This window comes from Haliotis rufescens, unplaced genomic scaffold, assembly GCF_023055435.1.
Source record: "Haliotis rufescens isolate VD_foot unplaced genomic scaffold, xgHalRufe1.0.p SCAF_28, whole genome shotgun sequence".
Lineage (NCBI taxonomy): Eukaryota > Metazoa > Mollusca > Gastropoda > Lepetellida > Haliotidae > Haliotis > Haliotis rufescens.
Window position 1 is genome coordinate 2359400 of NW_025963979.1, and position 18102 is coordinate 2377501.

The window sequence follows — 18102 nt, forward strand, 5'->3', positions numbered from 1 at the left end:
AGTACATAGATGTATCTGACCTGACCCCTTCCTGTAAGTACATAGATGTATCTGACCTTGCCCCTTCATGTAAGTACATAGATGTATCTGACCTGACCCCTTCATGTAAGTACATAGATGTATCTGACCTGACCCCTTCCTGTAAGTATACAGATGTATCTGACCTGACCCCTTCCTGTAAGTGTACAGATGTATTGGACCTGACCCCTTCTTGTAAGTACATAGATGTATCTGACCTGACCCCTTCCTGTAAGTACATAGATGTATCTGACCTGACCCCTTCATGTAAGTACATAGATGTATCTGACCTGACCACTTCCTGTAAGTGTACAGATGTATCTGACCTGACCCCTTCCTGTAAGTATACAGATGTATTGGACCTGACCCCTTCCTGTAAGTGTACAGATGTATCTGACCTGACCCCTTCATGTAAGTACATAGATGTATCTGACCTGACCCCTTTCTGTAAGTATACAGATGTATCTGACCTGACCCCTTCCTGTAAGTATACAGATGTATCTGACCTGACCCCTTCCTGTAAGTATACAGATATATCTGACCTGACCCCTTCCTGTAAGTGTACAGATATATCTGACCTGACCCCTTCCTGTAAGTATACAGATGTATCTGACCTGACCCCTTCCTGTAAGTACATAGATGTATCTGACCTGACCCCTTCCTGTAAGTACATAGATGTTTATGACCTGACCCCTTCCTGTAAGTATACAGATGTATCTGACCTGACCCCTTCCTGTAAGTATACAGATGTATCTGACCTGACCCCTTCCTGTAAGTGTACAGATGTATTGGACCTGACCCCTTCTTGTAAGTGTATAGATGTATCTGACCTGACCCCTTCCTGTAAGTATACAGATATATCTGACCTGACCCCTTCCTGTAAGTATACAGATGAATCTGACCTGACCCCTTCCTGTAAGTATACAGATGTATTGGACCTGACCCCTTCCTATAAGTACATAGATGTATCTGACCTGACCCCTTCCTGTAAGTACATAGATGTATCTGACCTGACCCCTTCCTGTAAGTACATAGATGTATCTGACCTGGCCCCTTCATGTAAGTACATAGATGTATCTGACCTGACCCCTTCCTGTAAGTATACAGATGTATCTGACCTGACCCCTTCCTGTAAGTATACAGATGTATTGGACCTGACCCCTTCCTATAAGTAAATAGATGTATCTGACCTGACCCCTTCCTGTAAGTACATAGATGTATCTGACCTGACCCCTTCCTGTAAGTACATAGATGTATCTGACCTGACCCCTTCCTGTAAGTACATAGATGTATCTGACCTGACCCCTTCATGTAAGTACATAGATGTATCTGACCTGACCCCTTCCTGTAAGTGTACAGATGTATCTGACCTGACCCCTTCCTGTAAGTACATAGATGTATCTGACCTGACCCCTTCCTGTAAGTACATAGATGTATCTGACCTGACCCCTTCCTGTAAGTACATAGATGTATCTGACCTGACCCCTTCATGTAAGTACATAGATGTATCTGACCTGACCCCTTCATGTAAGTGTACAGATGTATCTGACCTGACCCCTTCCTGTAAGTACATAGATGTATCTGACCTGACCCCTTCCTGTAAGTATACAGATATATCTGACCTGACCCCTTCCTGTAAGTATACAGATGTATCTGACCTGACCCCTTCCTGTAAGTATACAGATGTATCTGACCTGACCCCTTCCTGTAAGTATACAGATATATCTGACCTGACCCCTTCCTGTAAGTATACAGATGTATCTGACCTGACCCCTTCCTGTAAGTATACAGATGTATCTGACCTGACCCCTTCCTGGAAGTATACAGATGTATCTGACCTGACCCCTTCCTGGAAGTATACAGATGTATCTGACCTGACCCCTTCCTGTAAGTGTACAGATATATCTGACCTGACCCCTTCCTGTAAGTATACAGATATATCTGACCTGACCCCTTCCTGTAAGTATACAGATGTATCTGACCTGACCCCTTCCTGTAAGTACATAGATGTATCTGACCTGACCCCTTCCTGTAAGTGTACAGATGTATCTGACCTGACCCCTTCCTGTAAGTATACAGATGTATCTGACCTGACCCCTTCCTGTAAGTGTACAGATGTATCTGACCTGACCCCTTCCTGTAAGTGTACAGATGTATCTGACCTGACCCCTTCCTGTAAGTATACAGATGTATCTGACCTGACCCCTTCCTGTAAGTGTACAAATGTATTGGACCTGACCCCTTCCTGTAAGTACATAGATGTATCTGACCTGACCCCTTCCTGTAAGTACATAGATGTTTATGACCTGACCCCTTTCTGTAAGTATACAGATATATCTGACCTGACCCCTTCCTGTAAGTATACAGATATATCTGACCTGACCCCTTCCTGTAAGTATACAGATGTATCTGACCTGACCCCTTCCTGTAAGTACATAGATGTTTCTGACCTGACCCCTTCCTGTAAGTACATAGATGTTTATGACCTGACCCCTTTCTGTAAGTATACAGATGTATTGGACCTGACCCCTTCCTGTAAGTATACAGATATATCTGACCTGACCCCTTTCTGTAAGTATACAGATGTATCTGACCTGACCCCTTCCTGTAAGTATACAGATGTATTGGACCTGACCCCTTCTTGTAAGTATACAGATGTATCTGACCTGACCCCTTCCTGTAAGTGTACAGATGTATCTGACCTGACCCCTTCCTGTAAGTATACAGATGTATCTGACCTGACCCCTTCCTGTAAGTGTACAGATGTATCTGACCTGACCCCTTACTGTAAGTGTACAGATGTATCTGACCTGACCCCTTCCTGTAAGTATACAGATGTATCTGACCTGACCCCTTCCTGTAAGTGTACAAATGTATTGGACCTGACCCCTTCCTGAAAGTACATAGATGTATCTGACCTGACCCCTTCCTGTAAGTACATAGATGTATCTGACCTGACCCCTTCATGTAAGTACATAGATGTATCTGACCTGACCCCTTCCTGTATGTACACAGATGTATCTGACCTGACCCCTTCCTGTAAGTACATAGATGTATCTGACCTGACCCCTTCATGTAAGTAAATAGATGTATCTGACCTGACACCTTCCTGTAAGTGTACATATGTATCTGACCTGACCCCTTCCTGTAAGTGTACAGATGTATCTGACCTGACCCCTTCCTGTAAGTATACAGATGTATCTGACCTGACCCCTTCCTGAAAGTATACAGATTTATCTGACCTGACCCCTTCCTGTAAGTATACAGATATATCTGACCTGACCCCTTCCTGTAAGTGTACAAATGTATTGGACCTGACCCCTTCCTGTAAGTACATAGATGTATCTGACCTGACCCCTTCCTGTAAGTACATAGATGTATCTGACCTGACCCCTTCATGTAAGTACATAGATGTATCTGACCTGACCCCTTCCTGTAAGTGTACAGATGTATCTGACCTGACCCCTTCCTGTAAGTACATAGATGTATCTGACCTGACCCCTTCCTGTAAGTACATAGATGTATCTGACCTGACCCCTTCATGTAAGTACATAGATCTATCTGACCTGACCCCTTCCTGTAAGTGTACAGATGTATCTGACCTGACCCCTTAATGTAAGTACATAGATGTATCTGACCTGACCCCTTCATGTAAGTACATAGATGTATCTGACCTGACCCCTTCCTGTAAGTGTACAGATGTATCTGACCTGACCCCTTCCTGTAAGTACATAGATGTATCTGACCTGACCCCTTCCTGTAAGTACATAGATGTATCTGACCTGACCCCTTCCTGTAAGTACATAGATGTATCTGACCTGACCCCTTCATGTAAGTACATAGATGTATCTGACCTGACCCCTTCCTGTAAGTGTACAGATGTATCTGACCTGACCCCTTCCTGTAAGTACATAGATGTATCTGACCTGACCCCTTCCTGTAAGTACATAGATGTATCTGACCTGACCCCTTCATGTAAGTACATAGATCTATCTGACCTGACCCCTTCCTGTAAGTGTACAGATGTATCTGACCTGACCCCTTCCTGTAAGTACATAGATGTATCTGACCTGACCCCTTCCTGTAAGTATACAGATATATCTGACCTGACCCCTTCCTGTAAGTATACAGATGTATCTGACCTGACCCCTTCCTGTAAGTATACAGATGTATCTGACCTGACCCCTTCCTGTAAGTATACAGATATATCTGACCTGACCCCTTCCTGTAAGTATACAGATGTATCTGACCTGACCCCTTCCTGTAAGTATACAGATGTATCTGACCTGACCCCTTCCTGTAAGTATACAGATGTATCTGACCTGACCCCTTCCTGTAAGTATACAGATATATCTGACCTGACCCCTTCCTGTAAGTGTACAGATATATCTGACCTGACCCCTTCCTGTAAGTGTACAGATATATCTGACCTGACCCCTTCCTGTAAGTATACAGATGTATCTGACCTGACCCCTTCCTGTAAGTACATAGATGTATCTGACCTGACCCCTTCATGTAAGTACATAGATGTTTATGACCTGACCCCTTTCTGTAAGTATACAGATATATCTGACCTGACCCCTTCATGTAAGTACATAGATGTATCTGACCTGACCCCTTCCTGTAAGTGTACAGATGTATCTGACCTGACCCCTTCCTGTAAGTACATAGATGTATCTGACCTGACCCCTTCCTGTAAGTACATAGATGTATCTGACCTGACCCCTTCCTGTAAGTACATAGATGTATCTGACCTGACCCCTTCATGTAAGTACATAGATCTATCTGACCTGACCCCTTCCTGTAAGTATACAGATATATCTGACCTGACCCCTTCCTGTAAGTATACAGATGTATCTGACCTGACCCCTTCCTGTAAGTACATAGATGTATCTGACCTGACCCCTTCCTGTAAGTACATAGATGTATCTGACCTGACCCCTTCCTGTAAGTACATAGATGTATCTGACCTGACCCCTTCATGTAAGTACATAGATCTATCTGACCTGACCCCTTCCTGTAAGTGTACAGATGTATCTGACCTGACCCCTTCCTGTAAGTACATAGATGTATCTGACCTGACCCCTTCCTGTAAGTATACAGATATATCTGACCTGACCCCTTCCTGTAAGTATACAGATGTATCTGACCTGACCCCTTCCTGTAAGTATACAGATGTATCTGACCTGACCCCTTCCTGTAAGTATACAGATATATCTGACCTGACCCCTTCCTGTAAGTATACAGATGTATCTGACCTGACCCCTTCCTGTAAGTATACAGATGTATCTGACCTGACCCCTTCCTGTAAGTATACAGATGTATCTGACCTGACCCCTTCCTGTAAGTATACAGATATATCTGACCTGACCCCTTCCTGTAAGTGTACAGATATATCTGACCTGACCCCTTCCTGTAAGTGTACAGATATATCTGACCTGACCCCTTCCTGTAAGTATACAGATGTATCTGACCTGACCCCTTCCTGTAAGTACATAGATGTATCTGACCTGACCCCTTCATGTAAGTATACAGATATATCTGACCTGACCCCTTCCTGTAAGTATACAGATGTATCTGACCTGACCCCTTCCTGTAAGTATACAGATGTATCTGACCTGACCCCTTCCTGTAAGTATACAGATATATCTGACCTGACCCCTTCCTGTAAGTATACAGATGTATCTGACCTGACCCCTTCCTGTAAGTATACAGATGTATCTGACCTGACCCCTTCCTGTAAGTATACAGATGTATCTGACCTGACCCCTTCCTGTAAGTATACAGATATATCTGACCTGACCCCTTCCTGTAAGTGTACAGATATATCTGACCTGACCCCTTCCTGTAAGTGTACAGATATATCTGACCTGACCCCTTCCTGTAAGTATACAGATGTATCTGACCTGACCCCTTCCTGTAAGTACATAGATGTATCTGACCTGACCCCTTCATGTAAGTACATAGATGTTTATGACCTGACCCCTTTCTGTAAGTATACAGATATATCTGACCTGACCCCTTGCTGTAAGTATACAGATATATCTGACCTGACCCCTTCCTGTAAGTATACAGATGTATCTGACCTGACCCCTTCCTGTAAGTACATAGATGTATCTGACCTGACCCCTTCCTGTAAGTACATAGATGTTTATGACCTGACCCCTTTCTGTAAGTATACAGATGTATTGGACCTGACCCCTTCCTGTAAGTATACAGATATATCTGACCTGACCCCTTTCTGTAAGTATACAGATGTATCTGACCTGACCCCTTCCTGTAAGTATACAGATGTATTGGACCTGACCCCTTCTTGTAAGTATACAGATGTATCTGACCTGACCCCTTCCTGTAAGTGTACAGATGTATCTGACCTGACCCCTTCCTGTAAATTTACCGATGTATCTGACCTGACCCCTTCCTGTAAGTATACAGATATATCTGACCTGACCCCTTCCTGTAAGTATACAGATGTATCTGACCTGACCCCTTCCTGTAAGTATACAGATGTATCTGACCTGACCCCTTCCTGTAAGTATACAGATGTATCTGACCTGACCCCTTCCTGTAAGTATACAGATATATCTGACCTGACCCCTTCCTGTAAGTGTACAGATATATCTGACCTGACCCCTTCCTGTAAGTGTACAGATATATCTGACCTGACCCCTTCCTGTAAGTATACAGATGTATCTGACCTGACCCCTTCCTGTAAGTACATAGATGTATCTGACCTGACCCCTTCATGTAAGTACATAGATGTTTATGACCTGACCCCTTTCTGTAAGTATACAGATATATCTGACCTGACCCCTTCATGTAAGTACATAGATGTATCTGACCTGACCCCTTCCTGTAAGTGTACAGATGTATCTGACCTGACCCCTTCCTGTAAGTACATAGATGTATCTGACCTGACCCCTTCCTGTAAGTACATAGATGTATCTGACCTGACCCCTTCCTGTAAGTACATAGATGTATCTGACCTGACCCCTTCATGTAAGTACATAGATCTATCTGACCTGACCCCTTCCTGTAAGTATACAGATATATCTGACCTGACCCCTTCCTGTAAGTATACAGATGTATCTGACCTGACCCCTTCCTGTAAGTACATAGATGTATCTGACCTGACCCCTTCCTGTAAGTACATAGATGTATCTGACCTGACCCCTTCCTGTAAGTACATAGATGTATCTGACCTGACCCCTTCATGTAAGTACATAGATCTATCTGACCTGACCCCTTCCTGTAAGTGTACAGATGTATCTGACCTGACCCCTTCCTGTAAGTTCATAGATGTATCTGACCTGACCCCTTCCTGTAAGTATACAGATATATCTGACCTGACCCCTTCCTGTAAGTATACAGATGTATCTGACCTGACCCCTTCCTGTAAGTATACAGATGTATCTGACCTGACCCCTTCCTGTAAGTATACAGATATATCTGACCTGACCCCTTCCTGTAAGTATACAGATGTATCTGACCTGACCCCTTCCTGTAAGTATACAGATGTATCTGACCTGACCCCTTCCTGTAAGTATACAGATGTATCTGACCTGACCCCTTCCTGTAAGTATACAGATATATCTGACCTGACCCCTTCCTGTAAGTGTACAGATATATCTGACCTGACCCCTTCCTGTAAGTGTACAGATGTATCTGACCTGACCCCTTCCTGTAAGTATACAGATGTATCTGACCTGACCCCTTCCTGTAAGTACATAGATGTATCTGACCTGACCCCTTCATGTAAGTACATAGATGTTTATGACCTGACCCCTTTCTGTAAGTATACAGATATATCTGACCTGACCCCTTGCTGTAAGTATACAGATATATCTGACCTGACCCCTTCCTGTAAGTATACAGATGTATCTGACCTGACCCCTTCCTGTAAGTACATAGATGTATCTGACCTGACCCCTTCCTGTAAGTACATAGATGTTTATGACCTGACCCCTTTCTGTAAGTATACAGATGTATCTGACCTGACCCCTTCCTGTAAGTACATAGATGTATCTGACCTGACCCCTTCCTGTAAGTACATAGATGTATCTGACCTGACCCCTTCCTGTAAGTACATAGATGTATCTGACCTGACCCCTTCATGTAAGTACATAGATCTATCTGACCTGACCCCTTCCTGTAAGTATACAGATATATCTGACCTGACCCCTTCCTGTAAGTATACAGATGTATCTGACCTGACCCCTTCCTGTAAGTACATAGATGTATCTGACCTGACCCCTTCCTGTAAGTACATAGATGTATCTGACCTGACCCCTTCCTGTAAGTACATAGATGTATCTGACCTGACCCCTTCATGTAAGTACATAGATCTATCTGACCTGACCCCTTCCTGTAAGTGTACAGATGTATCTGACCTGACCCCTTCCTGTAAGTACATAGATGTATCTGACCTGACCCCTTCCTGTAAGTATACAGATATATCTGACCTGACCCCTTCCTGTAAGTATACAGATGTATCTGACCTGACCCCTTCCTGTAAGTATACAGATGTATCTGACCTGACCCCTTCCTGTAAGTATACAGATATATCTGACCTGACCCCTTCCTGTAAGTATACAGATGTATCTGACCTGACCCCTTCCTGTAAGTATACAGATGTATCTGACCTGACCCCTTCCTGTAAGTATACAGATGTATCTGACCTGACCCCTTCCTGTAAGTATACAGATATATCTGACCTGACCCCTTCCTGTAAGTGTACAGATATATCTGACCTGACCCCTTCCTGTAAGTGTACAGATATATCTGACCTGACCCCTTCCTGTAAGTATACAGATGTATCTGACCTGACCCCTTCCTGTAAGTACATAGATGTATCTGACCTGACCCCTTCATGTAAGTACATAGATGTTTATGACCTGACCCCTTTCTGTAAGTATACAGATATATCTGACCTGACCCCTTGCTGTAAGTATACAGATATATCTGACCTGACCCCTTCCTGTAAGTATACAGATGTATCTGACCTGACCCCTTCCTGTAAGTACATAGATGTATCTGACCTGACCCCTTCCTGTAAGTACATAGATGTTTATGACCTGACCCCTTTCTGTAAGTATACAGATGTATCTGACCTGACCCCTTCCTGTAAGTATACAGATATATCTGACCTGACCCCTTTCTGTAAGTATACAGATGTATCTGACCTGACCCCTTCCTGTAAGTATACAGATGTATTGGACCTGACCCCTTCTTGTAAGTATACAGATGTATCTGACCTGACCCCTTCCTGTAAGTGTACAGATGTATCTGACCTGACCCCTTCCTGTAAGTATACAGATGTATCTGACCTGACCCCTTCCTGTAAGTGTACAGATGTATCTGACCTGACCCCTTCCTGTAAGTGTACAGATGTATCTGACCTGACCCCTTCCTGTAAGTATACAGATGTATCTGACCTGACCCCTTCCTGTAAGTGTACAAATGTATTGGACCTGACCCCTTCCTGAAAGTACATAGATGTATCTGACCTGACCCCTTCCTGTAAGTACATAGATGTATCTGACCTGACCCCTTCATGTAAGTACATAGATGTATCTGACCTGACCCCTTCCTGTATGTACACAGATGTATCTGACCTGACCCCTTCCTGTAAGTACATAGATGTATCTGACCTGACCCCTTCCTGTAAGTATACAGATGTATCTGACCTGACCCCTTCCTGTAAGTGTACAGATGTATCTGACCTGACCCCTTCCTGTAAGTATACAGATGTATCTGACCTGACCCCTTCCTGTAAGTATACAGATTTATCTGACCTGACCCCTTCCTGTAAGTATACAGATATATCTGACCTGACCCCTTCCTGTAAGTACATAGATATATCTGACCTGACCCCTTCCTGTAAGTATACAGATGTATCTGACCTGACCCCTTCCTGTAAGTACATAGATGTATCTGACCTGACCCCTTCCTGTAAGTGTACAGATGTATCTGACCTGACCCCTTCCTATAAGTACATAGATGTATCTGACCTGACCCCTTCCTGTAAGTATACAGATGTATCTGACCTGACCCCTTCCTGTAAGTGTACAGATGTATTGGACCTGACCCCTTCCTGTAAGTACATAGATGTATCTGACCTGACCCCTTCCTGTAAGTACATAGATGTATCTGACCTGACCCCTTCCTGTAAGTACATAGATGTATCTGACCTGACCCCTTCCTGTAAGTGTACAGATGTATCTGACCTGACCCCTTCCTGTAAGTATACAGATGTATCTGACCTGACCCCTTCCTGTAAGTATACAGATGTATCTGACCTGACCCCTTCCTGTAAGTACATAGATGTATCTGACCTGACCCCTTCCTGTAAGTGTACAGATGTATCTGACCTGACCCCTTCCTGTAAGTATACAGATGTATCTGACCTGACCCCTTCCTGTAAGTGTACAGATGTATCTGACCTGACCCCTTCATGTAAGTACATAGATGTATCTGACCTGACCCCTTCCTGTAAGTACATAGATGTATCTGACCTGACCCCTTCCTGTAAGTATACAGATGTATCTGACCTGACCCCTTCCTGTAAGTACATAGATGTGTAGGTGTAGTGTAGGTGTAGTGTAGGTGTAGAGATGTAGAATCTCCCTGACCCCCTCAGTGTAGGTATAGAGATGTAGAATCTGCCTGACCCCTCAGTGTAAGTATATAGATGTAGAATCTCCCTGACCCCCTCAGTGTAAGTATATAGATGTTCAATCTCCCTGACCCCCCCAATGTAGGTATATAGATGTAGAATCTCCCTGACCCCCTCAGTGTAAGTATATAGATGAAGAATCTCCCTGACCCCCTCAGTGTAGGTATAGAGATGTAGAATCTCCCTGACCCCTCAGTGTAAGCATATAGATGTACAATCTCCCTGACCCCCTCAGTGTAAGCATATAGATGTAGAATCTCCCTGACCCCCTCAGTGTAAGTATATAGATGTACAATCTCCCTGACCCCCTAACTGTAGGTACCGTATATGACCGCGGATAAGCTGACCCCGTAGATAAGCCGAGGTGTTAATTTGACCATTGAAATACGAAAGAAAATGATATGACCCGCAGATAAGCCGAATCAGGAATTGAAAGACAAAAACAACTGCGAAGTCGGACTGAAAGACATGTGCCGGTACTCGCAGATATTCAAAAATATAAGATGAAAAACGTTGTAATTATATTGAAAAAGTCATTATTATTTCTAATAAAGATTTAACAAACCAGTCATCCACTATAATGTGGGAAGCTGTTTCTCGTGGTTTTTTTTAATCTCATAATGATTGTTATATGTTGCCATCAACAACCAAGCGCCATTTTGTGAGTCGGTGTATATAGAATTATGAACCCGTGAGAAAATATATCAGCTGGAGCGAAGACTCGCAGTTTGAATTCAGCATCGTAAGCATGGCGTTTTCGTTTAAAACTCATGATGAAAACGTCAGTCAGTAAAAATATTCCAACTTTTATAACCCCCTTTACACCACTATTGTATGTTAATCCAATTGAATTAAATAAACTATCATACTATAAACACATTGAATGACCATCACTTACTCACAGGCTTTTCCAGTTTATTAAACTAATCTCTCGAAAACAAAGGAATTAAGCCCCTACTCCCAACACGATCGCTAAGCACCCACAACTTGAAAATGTTTGTGTAAACAACCTGACAATACCAATCGGCCCGTTATTATCAATGATCATTTCCTTGTGAACCGTGTTGCTTTAAACAACAGGAAGCAATCACAGTGGTCACCGTTTGTGACGTCACAGGAAACAGCTGATCACATGTTTTGCAAATGGCGAACGGAATAACTCGCCGATACAGTTGTTTATTTGCCTCTTTCAATAAAGGTAGACACTTGTTCACTATCAGTTTATGAACTTTGCAAAACGTACGTAATAGCTATTGGAGATTTTATCTGGGGATTATATATTATAGCTGTGAATTACATATATTGAATCTTTTTTCTGGTCCTCAAAATTCGGCTTATACGCAGTCATATACGGTATAGAGATGTAGAATCTCCCTGACCCCCTCCGTGTAGGTGTAGAGATGTAGAATCTCCCTGACCCCCTCAGTGTAGGTATAGAGATGTAGAATCTCCCTGACCCCCTGAATGTAGGTATAGAGATGTAGAATCTCCCTGACCCCCTCAGTGTAAGTATATAGATGTACAATCTCCCTGACCCCCTCAGTGTAGGTGTAGAGATGTAGAATCTCCCTGACCCCCTCAGTGTAAGTATATAGATGTACAATCTCCCTGATCACCTCTGTGTAGGTGTAGAATCTCCCTGACCCCATCAGTGTAGGTATAGAGATGTAGAATCTCCCTGACCCCCTCAGTGTAAGCATATAGATGTACAATCTCCCTGATCCCCTCAGTGTAAGCATATAGATGTACAATCTCCCTGACCCCCTCAGTGTAAGCATATAGATGTACAATCTCCCTGACCCCCTCAGTGTAAGTATATAGATGTTCAATCTCCCTGACCCCCTCAGTGTAGGTATATAGATGTAGAATCTCCCTGACCCCCTCTGTGTAGGTGTAGAGATGTAGAATCTCCCTGACCCCCTCAGTGTAAGTATAGAGATGTACAATCTCCCTGACCCCCTCAGTGTAGGTATAGAGATGTAGAATCTCCCTGACCCCCTCTGTGTAGGTGTAGAGATGTAGAATCTCCCTGACCCCCTCAGTGTAAGCATATAGATGTACAATGTCCCTGACCCCCTCAGTGTAAGTATAGAGATGTACAATCTCCCTGACCCCCTCAGTGTAGGTGTAGAGATGTACAATCTCCCTGACCCCCTCAGTGTATGTGTAGAGATGTATAAGTCTGGATGGTATAACTGAGCCCCTTTCCCAATCCCCTCCAATAGGTTAAGAAACTTACCTGACCCGTCCCCCTTCACTGTACGAGCCACTGCGGATACGGTTTGTTGAGTCCTGGTTCCTGCTGTCCTGATTCTGGAGGTTGTGCACAGAGTTCTCCTCAAATTGCTGCAGCACATTAGCCCTGAGGCCCTGAAATCATCACCGCCATCATAACACATCCAGGCCAAACACCATCATAAAACATCCAGGTCAAACACCATCATGAAATATCCAGGCCAAACACCATTATAACACATCCAGGCCAAACACCATCATAACACATCTAGGCCGTACACAATCATAACACATCCAGACCAAACACCATCATTAGACATCCCGGGCCAAACACAATCATAAAACATCCAGGCCAAACACCATCATAACACATCCAGGTGAAACACCATCATAACACATCCAGGCTAAACACCATCATAACACATGCAGGCTAAACACCATCATAACACATCCAGGCTAAACAACATCATAACACATCATGGTGAAACACCATTATAACACATCCAGGCTAAACACCATCATAACACATCCAGGCTTAACACCATCATAACACATCCAGGCTAAACACCATCATAACACATCCAGGCTAAACACCATCATAACACATCCAGGTGAAACACCATCATAACACATCCAGGTGAAACACCATCATAACACATCCAGGCTAAACACCATCATAACACATCCAGGCCAAACACCATCATAACACATCCAGGTGAAACACCATCATAACACATCCACGCCAAACACCATCATAACACATCCAGGCTAAACACCATCATAACACATCCAGGCCAAACACCATCATAACATATCCAGGGGAAACACCATCATAACACATCCAGGCCAAAAACCATCATAACACATCCAGGCCAAACACCATCATAACATATCCAGGCTAAACACCATCATAACATATCCAGGTGAAACACCATCATAAAACATCCAGGCTAAACACCATCATAACACATCCAGGCCATACACCATCATAACATATCCAGGCTAAACACCATCATAACACATCCAGGCCATACACCATCATAACACATACAGGTGAAACACCATCATAACACATCCAGGCTAAACACCATCATAACACATCCAGGCTAAACACCATCATAACACATCCAGGCTAAACACCATCATAACACATCCAGGTGAAACACCATCATAACACATCCAGGCCAAACACCATCATAACACATCCAGGCCAAACACCATCATAACACATCCAGGCTAAACACAATCATCACACATCCAGGCTAAAAACTTTCATAACACATCATGGTGAAACACCATCATAACACATCCAGGTGAAACACCATCATAACACATCATGGTTAAACACCATCATAACACATCCAGGTGAAACACCATCATAACACATCCAGGTGAAACATCATCATAACACATCCAGGCCAAACACCATCATAACACATCTAGGTGAAACACCATCATAACACATCCAGGCTAAACACCATCATAACACATCCAGGTGAAACACCATCATAACACATCCAGACCAAACACCATCATAACACATCCAGGCTAAACACCATCATAACACATCCAGGCCAAACACCATCATTACATATCTGGGGGAAACACCATCATAACACATCCAGACCAAACACCATCATAACACATCCAGGCCAAACACCATCATTACATATCTGGGGGAAACACCATCATAACACATCCAGGCCAAACACAATCATAACAAGCCATACACAGAGCTACAGATAAGCTGCGTATTTGCGTAAAATACCCCCCACAACTGTTTAAAACCCAATTACCTTCAATCAACTTGTGTACAGAAATGCATAAATACCCAATGAAGCTTTTTCAGCATGTGTACAATGGAGCTTATTTCTGAAACACAATTATGAGCTAATTTCCGAGTCAAGCCTATATTTATGAACTGTTCTGTATACTGAACCAAATTAAAAACTTCACATTCCTAAAATTTTAACATTTTGACCAGTTATCATTGTGGGCCCTCATTGTGTATTTAAACAGTAATGGCCATGTATTGTCTTCAGATAACACCCGTTTTTGTGTAGGTGAATCGATCAAAATCATGTGCACAGCACTATAGTGGCAAAAGAGTTTTTTCACGTGCAACTGGTCACGTGGCCATAATACCGCACGTGTTTTCAGCCATACTTGTTAGCAGTCATTAACAAAAAAAGAAAAACACAAGAAAACAAAAGTCTTTACGGCCATTTGTCATGCCACGCCTTTCAAATGTGCAACGTGAACGTGCCATCGGCATGTTGCAGACGGGAACGTCCATAGCTGAAGTCGCAAGGACGATGGGTTGTAGTTGACGGACTGTTTATGATTTACAGACGCGTCTACAGCAAACAGGTACCACCGCTGATCGCCCTCGGCCAGGTCGACCACTTGTGACGTCACATGCAGAGGATCGTCAGATTGTCTTACGTCACCTCCGTAACCGATTTTTGATGGCTACATCAACCAGAAATGAACTGTTTAGGGGTGGACTGAGTGCGCAAACTGTTCGAAACCGTCTGAGAACTGCTCACCTTCAAGCACGACGGCCATACTGCGGGCCGATTCTGACACAATTACACAGACGTCAACGTCAATTGTGTGCACAGCGACACTTACGATGGACTCAGAGGAATTGGAATCAAGTCGTCTTCAGTGACGAATCCCGATTTAATCTTCGATTTGCTGATGGTAGGGCGAGGGTGTGGAGGCGCCGTCATGAACGTTATGCCCAGTGTTGTGTACAGGAAGTTGACAGATTTGGAGGCGGAAGTGTCATGGTGTGGGGTGCTTTCTGTGGCAATGCACGTTTCAGGCTTCTTGTCATCCGTGGCAACCTCAACGCTGCTGCTTACCGTGACCAGGTACTGGCATCAGAACTTCTGCCTTTTATGGCAGCAAATGGACCTGGTTTGATCTTCCAACACGACAATGCCAGACCCCACACAGCAATTTTGACAAGGAATTTCCTTCAGAATGCGGGAGTCAACGTCATGAACTGGCCATCAAGGTCTCCCGACCTCAATCCCATCGAACACATCTGGGATGCTCTTGGCAGAAGTCTGTGCACTCTCCAGAACCAACCACAGAATTTGCAAGATCTTTGCACCATTTTGCAGCAACAATGGCGTCGTCTTCCCAATCATGTGTTCACAAGCATCACAAGGTCCATTCAGAGGCGTTGTGTGGCAGTTGTCAACGCACATGGTGGCCATACACGCTACTGAACTTGTGTGCCATCAGATTCTCGTGCTTGGGACTTAAACTGTTGATGTTATTACCGAATACTGTAGGTGATTGGAACAAATTATGGTTACCACCGTTAATTAAAATCCTTCTTTGGACATTAATGATTAAAAATTACCTTCTCTGATACATTTGTCCGTATCATATATGGGATTACTTTTAAAAATGTGAAGTTTTTAATTTGACTCAGTATACATCTTAAAACATTACTTCATTTTTTCTAAATCTCAAATGCTCACTCATTTTGGAAAAAAAACCAAATAGAGTGATGAATAGATGAGTAAAAAAATATTTGTTACCCAATGAAAAATGTAATAACCCAATTATAATCGAAACCTTCGAGTAAAAACTCAATTGTTCAAAAAGTTATCTGGAACTCATAAGGTGCATACACCTTCATTAGTCATCAAGGCCATACACCTCCATCAGTTAAGCCAGACACAAACATGAGACATTCAGGCCACAAGCAATCATACAGCTTCTGTTAATAATAATACATAACATTGCTACATCTACTGCAGAAATTGTTATTTGTTACTGGCATATCTTCTGCGCTGTACTTTACCTTGTGTATGAACTTGACAAATCCTTTTCTAAATGGGAGGCGACACCGGACAAACCAGATGGCAATAACATGGTGAGCCAGGGAAACTGTGTAGTGGCTGAACCTGGGACAGGCAATAGTAACAATGTATGTAACCTCAGAGCCCCAGATAAGCTTTTGGTGTTGTGGGTATTTTACCCATGCATTTTAAAATCATTGGGTATCAGTAATTCTACCTGCGTATTCAAATTTCTGTTACCCACTAGTTTTTACACATGTGGGTATTTAAGTTAAATATTTAAAAACACTATTCATCAAGTCCCTGCAAACTGGTGTCGTGTGGGTTCGAGAGCTTTATAGGAATAAAAAATACCACGATACTTCCACAAGAAAGTGTGATGGCAAATGATCATGATGTAACTGTCATCGTGGAGTTTGGCAAGGTTGACAGAATGCCCCTTTATAATTTCAAAATAAGTTGCTGATTTGCTAATCGAATACGCAGGGTTACTTCACAATATTTTGATGATACGCACAAGTTTTATTTTTGTAGCGTATCTGTAATGTTCGTTGCGTATTTGATACGCTTGTATTATATTTTACTGTGTATTTCTGCATTTCTGATGCGTATTTCACGCAGATACGAAGCTTATCTGGAGCTCTGTAACCTACTGGGACAGGCAATAGGACAATGTATGTAACCTACTGGGGCAGGCAATAGTAACAATGTATTTAACCTACTGGGACAGGCAATTGTAACAATGTCTGTAACCTACTGGGGCAGGCAATAGTAACAATGTATGTAACCTACTGGGACAGGCAATAGTAGCAATGTATGTAACCTATTGGGACAGGCAATAGTAACAATGTATATAACCTACTGGGGCAGGCAATAGTAACATTGTATGTAACTTCTGGGACAGGCAATAGTAACAATGTATGTAACCTACTGGGACAGGCAATAGTAACAATGTATGAAACCTTCTGGGACAGGCAATAGGACAATGTATGTAACCTACTGGGGCAGGCAATAGTAACAATGTATGTAACCTACTGGGACAGGCAATAGTAACAATGTATGAAACCTACTGGGGCAGGCAATAGTAGCAATGTATGTAACCTACTGGGACAGGCAATAGCAACAATGTATGTAATTTCCTGGGAGAGGCAATAGTAACAATGTATGAAACCTTCTTTGCCAGGCAATAGGACAATGTATGTAACCTACTGGGGCAGGCAATGGTAACAATGTATGTAACCTCCTGGGACAGGTAATAGTAACAATGTATGAAACCTTCTTTGACAGGCAATAGGACAATGTATGAAACCTACTGGGGCAGGCAATAGTAATAATGTATGAAACCTTCTT

At 43.0% G+C, this 18102-nt stretch overlaps 1 protein-coding gene across 5 annotated transcripts in view; it reads right to left on the minus strand.

Annotated features, from left to right (window-relative positions):
- Positions 1-18102, minus strand: part of LOC124123002 (tuberin-like) — a 253029-nt gene that overhangs the window by 90491 nt on the left and 144436 nt on the right. For all 5 annotated transcript variants that reach the window (XR_007222962.1, XM_048402652.1, XM_048402651.1 and 2 more), the window contains 2 exons: positions 16755-16857; positions 12933-13063 (listed from right to left, as the gene is read on the minus strand). Coding sequence is in view for 4 of the 5 variants with exons in the window: in XM_048402652.1 (XP_048258609.1) it covers positions 12933-13063; positions 16755-16857 (234 nt within the window). In the remaining variant the exon portion in view is untranslated. The remainder of the gene's footprint in view (positions 1-12932; positions 13064-16754; positions 16858-18102) is intronic.